The following is a 12,361-nucleotide window of genomic DNA, read 5'->3' as shown; positions in this document are numbered from 1 at the left end:
CTGGCTTAACTGTACTAATTTTATAATATTTAAATTTTACATTTCTAATATATAGATATGTACAATAAAACAAATGCAAATTTTCAATCTACAAGTAAACAGTCCAGATAAAATGTCATATGCTTCCAAATTCAAGTAGAAGCATTAATTTTATTTGCCTCAAAAGTCTTTTACAATTTAAATATTAGTTAACAAAAGCAACTTGCTCTTGTAATGCAACATTAGCAATGTGAGATACCGTTAAAAGATTTTGTAGTAAAGTCCTTATGCTGAAAACAAAATACACATTTGATTGGCCAATTTCAGCATTACCAAGTACAAATGGCATTCAGATTTCAAACATAAAGCGATAATTCTAATTCTAACATCAGCTTTACTAATCCCAGTTATACTCTACCTTGAATGCATTATTTCTAATTTTCATTTCCTAAGAGGAAATCAGTAATTTCTCCCTCAATCCTGTCTCCATTTCAGCCCCTTGTTTTCATTGGTAATTCTTACAATTCATTAGATTTTAAAGTATTCTTGGACCTCCCAGTGCTTTCATTCATGTATAATTATTAATGGAAAAATCCTCCTGTATCTTTTAGGTAATATGGTTCTTGGTCCAGTATTTATTCTAGAAACTTTAGGAATTATTTTTTTAAAATCAGATGTTGAACTAAATATTTCCTTTGTTCAGTTTCTCAAATTAATATATATAATATTTGTAAGCTCTATATTTGATTAACAAAGAAATGCCATATGGGTTGAAAACTCCTTTTATTAGAACAACTATAGTAACAGAATCTTAAAAGTGTGAATGTGCTTTTCTCTCTCCTCCCTCACTTTAGTGTCATGTAAATTAGGGAGGGGCTTTCTGAGATATTTTCTTAAATTTATTTCTTGGAATGGGTTCAATCTGTGCTTGTCTGAGCATTATCTTAGTAATGGATCTTCCTGCTGTCCTTCAAGGGCATTCTCCTTTTGCCTTTTCTCTCTCTCTTTTTTTTAGCATAGCTATTACTTCTGTGAGACAGATCAGGCTGAGAGAGAATGACTTGCTCACAGTCATCCAGTGACTTTCATGGCTTAGAGTTGACCAGAATGTAACATACCCCAGTAATAAGAATCAGTGCAACTCTGTCCCCCAACTCTCCTCATTTTTTTTCAAGTGACAATATACAATTTATATAAATGCTTCGAAACGTAACACTCCCGAATCTGGAAAGGCTTCAAAATGTGCCCAGATGGAAAGGGTTTTTGCACAAGGAAACTATTCCTGGGTTGGATAATTTCATATTCGAATATATGAATTTAAGTAACAACTACTGACTACAGAGAGTATTGACTGTTATACCTCTAAAGTTTTCAGAGAAAAGATCCTACATACCTGGTTCTTTTCTGCCTGTTTTTTCAAACCTTCTGTCTCCTCTAAAAAAATTAGAAAAACAAATATACAAACATGCTTTTTTAGGAGAAATGCTTCATTTTCGCAACTTAAAAGAAAATTCAAACTAGAAATCCAAGAATGTATGGAGACAGAATAATGAAAACGATTTTGGAGATAACTTATTAAAACACTTGCATTATATCAATTTGTTCAATATTTAGTTATATTAAACAGGTTCTTAGAATTCATTCATATTATCAATACATTTATTCTATTTTACTGCACATTAATGCATAACATGCTTGTTGTTTTCAGCCTCTGCTTTGCTGTGTTTTTGCATGCTTTTATAAGATCAAATGTAACCAATGTGAACAGAACTCTCCACCAATTACTCTTTTCTCCTTATATTTAAATTATATATGATTCAATTATTTTCTCCCATAATGTTGTTCTCCCATAATTGTTTGTTCCTTTGAACTACAAATTCACATGACATTTTTCCAATGCCACAGATATATCTACTAGTGAAACAAATCTAAAGCCCTTTTGAGTTAACATGCTGTTCTGTTTACTGAATATCAACTTACAGTAGATTTCCAGGATACACAAGAACCAACACTATTAGCAAGTTTAATTCTTGTTCATGCTCTTGGATAAACATGAAAATAAGTACTAATCTATGTTCCTCAGAAAACCATCACTAATATAATTTCTAAGGAATAACATTTTAATGTAATTTTCTGAATCACCAATACTACATAATACCTTCCATTTTAATATAGTTATTTAAGAAATATTCTGTATCTTGTTAAAGCAATATATTTTACAAAATAATCTGGACCTCATGATTCCATACTTCTCAAGAATAATAAGTCTTAGGGCTATTTTATTATAAAACAATTTTATTATGAATATAGCATATGCTACCAGTTCTAAATATAAAATTCATTCATTTCTTTACTTGTAATTTGAACGGTAGTAAAATTACTCAGGATAATATACATTAAAAGTACAAAAGTTGTAATAAAATAAAGCTTATTTTTATATACACAAATAGAGACAAACACTGGTCACGTTCTGATTTAATATTTTAGAAATATATTCTTAGAAAAAAATCTAACCGAGGCATAAACATCAAAGCACAGCCAGGACTGCTCCATTAAAAAAGCAAACAATTTCATTACACTGTATATGATTTTAGAATTACCTTTCCTCCCAGCTCTGTGACCTATGCATTTCTCTGCCCCCTCCTCTTCCAAATCCACCTTCCACATCGTCAAAACTTCTTTGGTAGAAAGCACTTTCTCCTCGACCTCTGCCTAAAAAATAAAACAGAAATGTTTCCTCATTACCTTTCACAGTTTTCAGAACTGAATTCAAATATTCTTTTAGAAGATATAGAGATGAGACATATTAAAAGGTACAGATGCTATATGTCCCTACAAAATTTAGCAGAGGAAGGGTGTGAAAATATAGTTCATCTCCATCATCCATTACATTTTTCTACATAGGTTTTCCTTAATTTGGTGCTCTCTGGAGATAGGGGCTCAGCTCTTAGTAGTGTCCATTTATTTGAAAGGCACTCAAATTGGGAAAGTGCGCCATAGATTTCCTATCTAACCTACACAGAGTCTATTGATTTCTTTGCAGATATTCTTCATATAGATACAGAACTCTCAACTCCTTTTCTTTCAATCATTTGCTGAATTCAATATTACCCAGCTAATCTACATGAGAGACAGTCAACCACTGGGCCATGACTGACAATTTATCAAAGAAAAGTATGTGTTGGCAATGTCTCAGTGCTGAGATCTCAGCACTTCTCCCACCATGACTATCCATTTTATTTTTATAAACATTTTCAATATATTACTCTTCCATTTCTCAAACCAAACATCCCATCTCATTCTTTTATCTCTGATGAAACAAGCAAGAAACGCCAAGTCCTGCAACATCAACATGCCAGCATATAAAGAAAACTTTGAAATCAACTTTCTTCTGCTTGACTTGATGTAACATTTATTATTTATTTTTAAAGAATGATAAAACATCTTTGTTATATTTGTGGTTCTGAGCACACTATGAATAGATTTAGAGAAAGGCAAGAAAATAAGCATGGGTGAGGATGGTTGCTGGTCAATCATAGAAACACTCCTTAACGTAGAAGTAGGCAGATTCAATTATGGACTGAAGTGAGCAAGGTGGTGGTGCTGCAACTTCACAGAAATTAGGACTTGTATTTTAAGCTATATTTCTTTTCCATTTTATAAATATGTTAGACTTGTTAGATGGTTTAGCAAACATTTTATTTTCTACTGGAAATTAGAGAGAAGCTGTCCTCCTATTATTAGGCAGTCTGCTGCCAAATTTCAGCAATTAAATACTTAGGGTGAGCACTAAAAGGTGCAAAAAAGGAGTGTAGCTTCATACAGCATAGCATTTGCAGGTTTTCACATTTCTAAACTTCTCATCTCTCTCAAAGGAGGACTTTGGGCAATGTACAACAAAATATCAGTATATAAAAATTAAAATGTTAAGAGCTAAAATAGCAGGTGACTGAACTCACAGTCTTAAGAAACCTGTACACTTTGTCAGGCCCAATATGTTCAAACTGATTCCAGATAACTAGGCAAGACAGATCAGGCATCTCCCCTAGACCGGCAACAAGGCCAGCATCGAACTGTGAGAGAATATGAATAACTTTGGCAGATCCTGAATAAATTCTTCTGCATACTCCTGCAAGGGGTTCTCTGAGCCCACTCTACCCAAGAGGATAGTCACATGAAACAGGGCTGCAAGATGGCTGTCCACAGACAAAATATGGGGAAATACTGACGCTTACCACCAAAAGGTAGGCCTTGTAGTGGCTTTAACCCTTGTCTGGTCAGGTTCATCTCCTGAAGAATGCCAGTAACATTCTACATTTTCCTTCTCTCATTTCATCTGCCTAAACTTTTCCCTAAACTACGGGATGATCTAAAAGAGGGGATAGGTTGCATAGGTATAATCTGATTCAGCCACCATCTTATTCTGAAGTGGCAACCAACACTTCAGATTAATCATGCAACAGACCAATGGAAACAACCCCCATCTCCTTCTGAAACCCATCAGGGTCCATCAGTTACTGGGGGCAGACTGATCTAATGATCTGGCTTCTCTGTAGTGGATGGTGGTGCCAGAGAATCCCATGGTAATCAGGGTGGGATCTGATCATGACAAGGGGAAGACCAAAACCTCCCCCAATGTCAGATCTCATAAGCACTGCTACGACAGGAATACGAGATCCTCATTCAGCAGGTTTTAGGTGACTATGCTACCCAATGAGAGCAGAAATGATTTATTTCCACATCACAAATGCAGCATTTAGGAATATGTTTACGACATTCCAATTATAAAGCCATTTCTAGATAGATCACATGTTTAATATTAGTACATTAGAACAATTGAGCATTGGCTAGAAACATTATGAATTACCCTTCAGAACTATAGCACTCATTTTTTCACATGTTGTAATTTTTTAACTTTCCATTACAAATGTTTGGGGTACATTCTCTGTGTTGGTTTATATTTATTATTTTTAACTTTTCATTTTTCTTTCATTTAAGGACAGAAAAAAAATCTAAGGTATATTTATAGCAAAAATATCATTTAATTCTTTTAAAAAAGACATCATTTTGTTTATTAAATAATCTCACCTCGACCTCTAGAGGAACTTCGACCTCGAGGAGCCCCTACTACTGTTCCTCCTCCTCCTCCTCCTCGTCCCATCAATCGTAGGACAGCAGTACTATTTACAGATAATGAAAAATTTCTCTGCCAAAAGTAAGAAAGAAGTAACAAAAACATTTCTGAAGATATCATCAAATGAAAGCATATTTCATACTATACTCCAATATTATTCTGCAACTGAAAACACAATGAAGCACCAAATCAATATTAGAGAAGTAATGACAAAGCAAATGAATAATGACTGAACTATTAAACTTTTTTTATTAAAAAATACTTTAAAGCATTTAAGACTGAAATAAATTATTGCACAGAAAAAATAAATTAGAGAAGGCAGCGTATAGAAGATAAAATATCAGTAAACAAACAAAATGTATAATTATATTTAAAATTCTTGTTTCATTATTTGAATAATTAAATAATTGATCATATAAAACAAACTCCTAATTGCAAATCACTGCAAAACTCAAAATATAGTTAAGTTTATTAATATCACCACTATTAATCACTCAGAAATTAATGCAAATAATCTTAGTTTAAAAGAAATGAAAAAAAGAAAAAATACTAAAACATTAACTATGAACTGAAGGAGCTTCTTGAGAAGTGAAATATCTTCAAGGAAAATAAAACCCAAAGAAAGTCCAGTTGCCTTTTGAAAAAGCACCAGGTCAACCACGACCTGGATGACTGAGAATCTCCACAGACTAAAACATTAAATAAAAACAATATTGAGTGCTAGATTATTTGTACTCAAATGGTGGTCTCAGGTAGTCTTCGACTTACAACCATTCAATTAACAGCCATTTGAAGGTGCAATGGCACTGAAAAAAATGAACTGTGACCAGTCTTTACACTTACAACCTTTGCAACATCCCCTTGGTCATGTGATCAAACTTAGGCATGTATTCACAATGTTGCAGCTTTGGGGGGGGGATGTTGTCACATGATCACTATTTGCAATCTTCCCAAGGGGTGTCTCATAAGTAAAGTCAAAGAGGAAAGCCACATGATTTGCTTAACAGCCATGGTGATTAATGACCAAAGCAAATAAAGTCATAAAATCAAGCATGACTCATTTAACACCCATATCGCTTAACAAATGAAGTTCTGATCCTAATTCTGGCCATAGGTTGAGTATTATCTGTATATCAAATTATTTATCAATATTAAAATGATTAAATTTCTGGTTGTTTTCCTTCCATTGCCAATTATAAAAACAGCTATTTGTACAAGCTTCTAAAACAAAGTCTTGAATCTAAAATAGATTCAGTGAGAAGGGTACACACACAAAAATTTAAAATTAAATTACCACAATCCAATTATAAAGAAAGTTTATTTAGAAACAGTTGCATATACATCAGCGGTCTCCAACCCCCAGACCACAGCCCAATACTTCCAGTTTATTCATAGGGTAGTTTTTAGTCCTCCGAAGGTCCCTGAAGCCTCCAGAGAGTTTTAACTGACCCTACAAGCAAACCGAAAGTCACTTCTGGTTTGCTCGTAGGGTCCTTTTTAGTCCTCCTGAAGGTCCCTGAAGCCTCCGGAGGGCCTCCTGGGGGGCGGGGGAGGCTGTTTTCACCCTCCCCAGGCTCCTATAAAGCCTCTGGAGCCTGGGAGGGCGAAAAAAGCATGCAAAAAATGGGGGGGGGGGGGTCGGTCGCGCCTCTCATAAGCGCATGCGCACTGGGGGATCACGCATTGCATTATGGATACGGCACACCATTGCATGATCCCCCTGCACTCCCCCCCCCCATTATGGCACACGAGCCAAAAAAGGTTCGCCATCGCTGCTCTAGACAGACTTGGGTGCTTTCGTTTTATGCAAATATCAGGATGATTCGTAAAGTTGCAGCATAGATTTATTCAAACCTGTACATAAGAATATGGTCAACTAATAGTCAGAACCAAATTGGCACTTTATAAAGGTCAACAGAATTCAAAAAGGGATGGACTTGGATCTCTTGTGGCAATGCAAAGACTCTAAAAGGATAATACATTTACCTCTGTCCCGGGGGTCTTCTCCTACATCTACCCCGTAAATACTTCTAATAACAGTAATGTCAGAATGAAAATGAAAATAATGTACTATAATTACTAAAATTATTGTTAAATATATAATAACTTCAGATTTAAAGATGAATTTGTGTTGGTTATCAGAAAGGTTTAAAAAAATGAAATGAAATAAACAATGTCTAATATATACTCTGTGTGTGTTTTCCCGAAAATAAGATCAGGTCTTATATTAATTTTCACTCAAAAGATGCATTAGTGTTTGTTTTCCGATTAGGTCTTATTTTGGGGAAAATATGGTACCAAATGTGTTTGTCTGACGATATTAACAGGGAGTTATTTTTGGGTTAGGGCTTATATTACGAGCATCCTTAAAAATCATGCTAGGGCTTATTTTCCGGTTGGGTCTTATTTTTTGGAAACACGGTGTGGTGTGTGTGTGTGTGTGTGTAAAATATTCTTACCTTGTACTTTATCAGAATGACACTGACTAAATAGAACGAGTTAAATGTAATGTAATGTAATGAATGTAAAATCAGAATTACCATATATTTTTTACTCTGTGATACATTGTTTAAACAAGAAATTTTCTGAATATTTGAAAATGGCATTAAAGACTTTTTAGATCAACACAGATATTTGAAATATAATTTACAATTCTTTAATTTTAATATTGGCCAATATGAAATTTGATAAGGGACAGTAGATGTATTTAAATATATGGGGAGAATATTTAATTTTTAAATTATAAAATATTAATGTGGTATATATTACCATGCATGACAATAAGGAAATGTTTTATAGCTGTTAATGTTTTATATTAACCTGAGTGTTAAATGTGCTATAATGAATAATCTACTTTTCTATCATTACATTCTCATAAAAATACCCATTTTTTTTAAACTAACCTGTTCTTCTTCTGTAAAAGGTACTAGTGCCAAAGGTAGTAGGGGCTCCTCTTGTAGAATAGGTAGAAACTCCTTATCCAGAAGGTCTGAGGGTATCTAAAGGGGAAATTTTAAAAAAAGGAGAGGTTGCAGACCTGTAACAATAGAACTTTGAGTGGTCATCTACACCATCATACATATGGATTTTAATGCTGTACATCAACTTGTTGATACTATTTTAGAACAAATGGAAAGTTTGAGGGAAACATGCCCCTGGCTCCCAGTGTGCATATCTCAACAATGTGATTCCTATTTTCTCCTGAGTTCTTAACAACGACCACAGCAGGTAAATAGGGAATAGAATGACCAACAGAAGAAAACATAAGCCATAGGGGGAAAGGTATATTATGTAACTTCACAGATGGCCACTCAGAGAGCTATAATTTCAGGTAACCAACTTATCCTTCTACTTTGTGGTCTCTGCTAACAAAATATGGATGAGTAGGAATCTTACATGCTGGGCAAAAAGGCAGATATATAAGAAAGAAAGAAGGCCATGGTCAATCCATGAAATATAATGTCTGTTTTTATTTGTATACCAAGTCAATAGTTTTTAAATAAGGAGAAGAGTTATCACAGAATGATTATAAAAGCTCTCTGGCAGAAAACTTATGGAGAACATGATTGTTGTATTGCTGTCCACTGTCTCAGTGTTTCCACTCTAACAATGGAACATTCAAAACTTGCCACAGAGGACTTACTTTTCAAACTATTTAGTAAATATGACAAAAATCCCATAACCATCTGCAATAGCTAATTTCCATGGCTTACAGAAAGATCTTATCTAGTCTAGACAGAAAACCTATACATCTTCAGACAGTAAAGAGAGATTTCTAGTAGAATAATCAGTATTGAAAAGAAGAATGGAATAGAAATACCCAAATTCAAACGAAAAAGCAAAATCACTTGGACAATTAGGGTGAAGTACAGCAAATGCACACATGCAGTGCAGAGCATACTGGCAGAGAAATGGCAATCAAGAATGCCAGTGAGCCAGTTCAGCAGTCTGAGATTGAATGTTGTTAGGGTTAAAGGGTCTGGACATAAATAGATTCAAAACTACAGAAAGGTTCTCTTAATTGCCAGGATTGGTTACCTAAGCAAATATAGTTTGAGCAAACCTTTTAGAAATATTTAAGCTATATGCTGAACATGGAAATCCCATCAACAAAATGGGAATCTAAAATGGCTCTTAAAGTCGGAAGAAAGGAACAGAAAAGCCATCTATTTCCAAAGAGAATAGAAACTGGAGGATATTTTGCAGCAAGCAAACAGCTGATCCAATGTGCTTATCTGCAAAAGCCATAAAATAAGTACATTTCATCTACTAGAAACGAATGTTATCTGCTGCATACCAAGCAAAATGGGTTCTCTAGAATTTCCCTAATGTTGTAATAGGCCTGGCTAACATGAGAACCTGATACAGATGTCTTGATTCAAAATACCACCGTAGAAAACCATTGCTGGCAACAAAATGCAAATAAAATCAGTATTGTCCTTCTGCACTTATTCATACAGGAGACAATTCCTCTGGTTACAAAATTTAGTGCTCTAATATTTTTCTCTAAATATGAAGATATCTATTTGAATTATAGCTACTGGTGGATATTACTTGGCTTAGAAAGATGCTGATATTCCCCTTAATAATTAGATGAAACTACTTGGGATATTAATGATATAGGCACTAATCCCACAGATTGTAATCCTAAAATACATAAGCAGCAGGCTTTCACAAAATTATGTTACACCGAACAACTTGAACTCGCCATCTTCAGGCTGGGTTTTGGGCTTAAAGCGTGGGAGGAGCTGCCTTCTTTCTATAAATCTTGGTGGGGGGTGGAGGTGGAGTGCTGACTTTGTTTCAGTAAATGGAATGATTGGTCGTGTGGTTGTATCATGATTGGTAGATTGGTGCTGATTGGTACTGCCTGTGTGTCCATTGTTGTTTCGTGTTGTAACTGCCTGGGTGGTGGGTGAGGATCGTTTGTTGACTAGGGCTGGTTTCCAGATGTCTGGTAGGCAAGAGGTATCATTATGTTTATTCATGTTGTGGGGGTGTTTCTCTATTTCGATAGCTTCCATAATTATTATCTTGTTGAAGTGTTCAGCGGCTGATCAGGAAGCTCCCCCCCCCCGCCATTCCCCCTCCGTTCGCCGGCCTCCGCCGGGCGAAGGACTCACAGTTCACCCCGCTTGCGACCAGCGGCAGGCAGCGATCCCGTCAATCTCTCAGCCTCGGGAAGCAGTGACAGACTCTGTAAAACGTCCAATCCTTTCCTGGTGGTCTTGAGGATGGCAAATTCTACTTTTTGACTCCAAAGCACAATGGGAAGTTCAGTCTATCTGCACTAAGACCAAGGAACTCCCCAAATTCAAGTCCTCTCAGGCGGACTGAGTTTTTAAACTGAGATATTAGAGGCAAAGGGAGGCGTGGTCAAAGGAAAAAAGACATTCAGTCCTAGGGCAGATAGACTGTGTTAACCCCATGCTTGGACTCTCCAAACAGCACTCAGGAGAATAACTTGATTTCTTCAAAATTAATTTCATATCCTGTAGCTTTAAGGTGCTGGAAAAGGGAGGAAGTTTTTTCTTTTTTTCTTACTGCGTGCTTGTGTTCTGCGATGCGTGCATTTATTCTCCTGTTCGTTTGTCCTATGTATGTTGCAGGGCAGATTTTGCATCATATTTCGTAGACTCCTTGGTTTTCTAGCTGGATTTTGTCTTTGGGGTTTCTTAAGATGTTGGGTATTTTTGGGTCAGTGTTGAAGGCTGTCTTGATATTGTGTTTGTGGAGAATTTTGCTGATTTTATCTGTGGTGTCTTTGATGTAAGGGAGGAGGGCGATGCCGTTGTCCTGTTCTGTGTCTTGGTTTTTTGGGGGGAGTCTCCCTTTGGATTAGGTTGGTAATTGTTTTTCTTTGGAATCCGTTGGAGATTAATACGTTTGGGAGTGTGTGTGTGTGTGTGTGTGTGTGTGTGTGTGTGTGTGTGTGTGTGTATGTCACTTTCATGAAAAAAATGCTATTTGTATATTAAAAATCAACTCTGTTTCTTCAAACATTATAACTATCAGAAGTAAAAGTCAGAGGAGATAATATGGAACACTCCCAGTGTGATTATACTCCACTGCTGCATTTTTTTAAAAAAAGAATGGGAATTTAATTCCCAGAAGAAAACCATCAATTAAAAGCAAATTAAAACACAGAATTCAAGATCAAGTGAATAGGCTGATCACTAAAATATATATTAAGAGTCCTGAAGGTCTGAGTTCATTATTGTAAGTTTGTGTGTGTATATTTACTTCTATTGTGTGTGTGTATGTGTGTGTTCATTATTGTAAGCTTGTGTGTGTATATTTACTTCTATTGTGTGTGTGTGTGTGTGTGTGTGTGTGTGTGTGGTCTTCTACATATGACATAGGACTTCTATTGCTAAGTGAGGCAGTCATTACATGAGTCACACTCAATTTTACAATCTTTCTGCCTTGATCTTTAAGCAAATCACATGGATTTCAAGTGAACCTGACTTCCCCTATTGACTTTGCTTGTTGGAAGCCCTCTGAGGTGATTACAAATGACAATCACATGATCTGGGATGCAGCAATTGACATAAATACATTACCGAGCGCACAAACTTTAATCATGTGACTATAGGAGCAGTGCAATGGTTATTAAGTGTGTGGACTGTTCATTAATCACTTTTCCAGTTACATCATAACTTCAAACGGTCATTAAACAAATTGTCAAAAGGCAAGGATTACCTGTATCTTAAATTAGAATAATCCCAATTCTCATAGTTTTTCATAGCTTTTGAAAGAGCTGTGCCCAGGTCTGGAACCCCAAGTATTTGCAGCGACCTGTTTCTTGATTAATTTAGGGATTATGATGGGTGATTTATTCTCAATTGCCATATATTTTAGTTTTTGTATTATTATAATTGTTTTTATTTTTTAAATTTAATTTACTTTTTAAATTTCACCTAGTGAGAGAGGCAGCTATAAAAATTGAATGAAAACAGTTTACTCCAAGGAGAAGCAAGTAGTAAAAAAAAATCTCAACACCTAAAAAACTTGCAATCAAAATATGGGTAGAGTATGTTACCATTAGATGGCCAGAGCTAGTTGAACAATTGTACTGAAGGAGTATTCATTAAGAGCTCCATGTCAAACTGAAAGAAAAATTGAGTGGTGTACCACAGGCTATGTTCTAGGCCTATCCTGTTCAATCAAATTAGAAGTTAGAAAATATGATTATTAATTTTATATGGTATAAAATTAGGAGAAATAGCAAACATTAGGAAGACAGTG

At 35.4% G+C, this 12,361-nt stretch overlaps 1 protein-coding gene across 4 annotated transcripts in view; it reads right to left on the bottom strand.

Moving 5' to 3' along the window:
- GIGYF2 (GRB10 interacting GYF protein 2) overlaps positions 1–12,361 on the bottom strand; it is a 93,107-nt gene that overhangs the window by 53,914 nt on the left and 26,832 nt on the right. For 3 of the 4 annotated variants that reach the window (XM_087725646.1, XM_087725648.1, XM_087725645.1), the window contains exons 4-7: positions 8,017–8,112; positions 5,068–5,185; positions 2,580–2,691; positions 1,373–1,413 (exon numbers count right to left, since the gene is read on the bottom strand). In XM_087725646.1, coding sequence (XP_087581772.1) covers positions 1,373–1,413; positions 2,580–2,691; positions 5,068–5,185; positions 8,017–8,112 — 367 coding nt within the window. The remainder of the gene's footprint in view (positions 1–1,372; positions 1,414–2,579; positions 2,692–5,067; positions 5,186–8,016; positions 8,113–12,361) is intronic. The other variant, XM_087725647.1, reaches the window with a different exon arrangement.

The sequence above is a fragment of the Thamnophis sirtalis genome, unplaced genomic scaffold, assembly GCF_051295495.1.
Source record: "Thamnophis sirtalis isolate CommonGarterSnake01/CBP01778 unplaced genomic scaffold, rThaSir2_p1.2 scaffold_11, whole genome shotgun sequence".
Lineage (NCBI taxonomy): Eukaryota > Metazoa > Chordata > Lepidosauria > Squamata > Natricidae > Thamnophis > Thamnophis sirtalis.
Note: the sequence above shows the minus strand (reverse complement) of the source record. Positions and strands in the feature narration are given on the sequence as shown.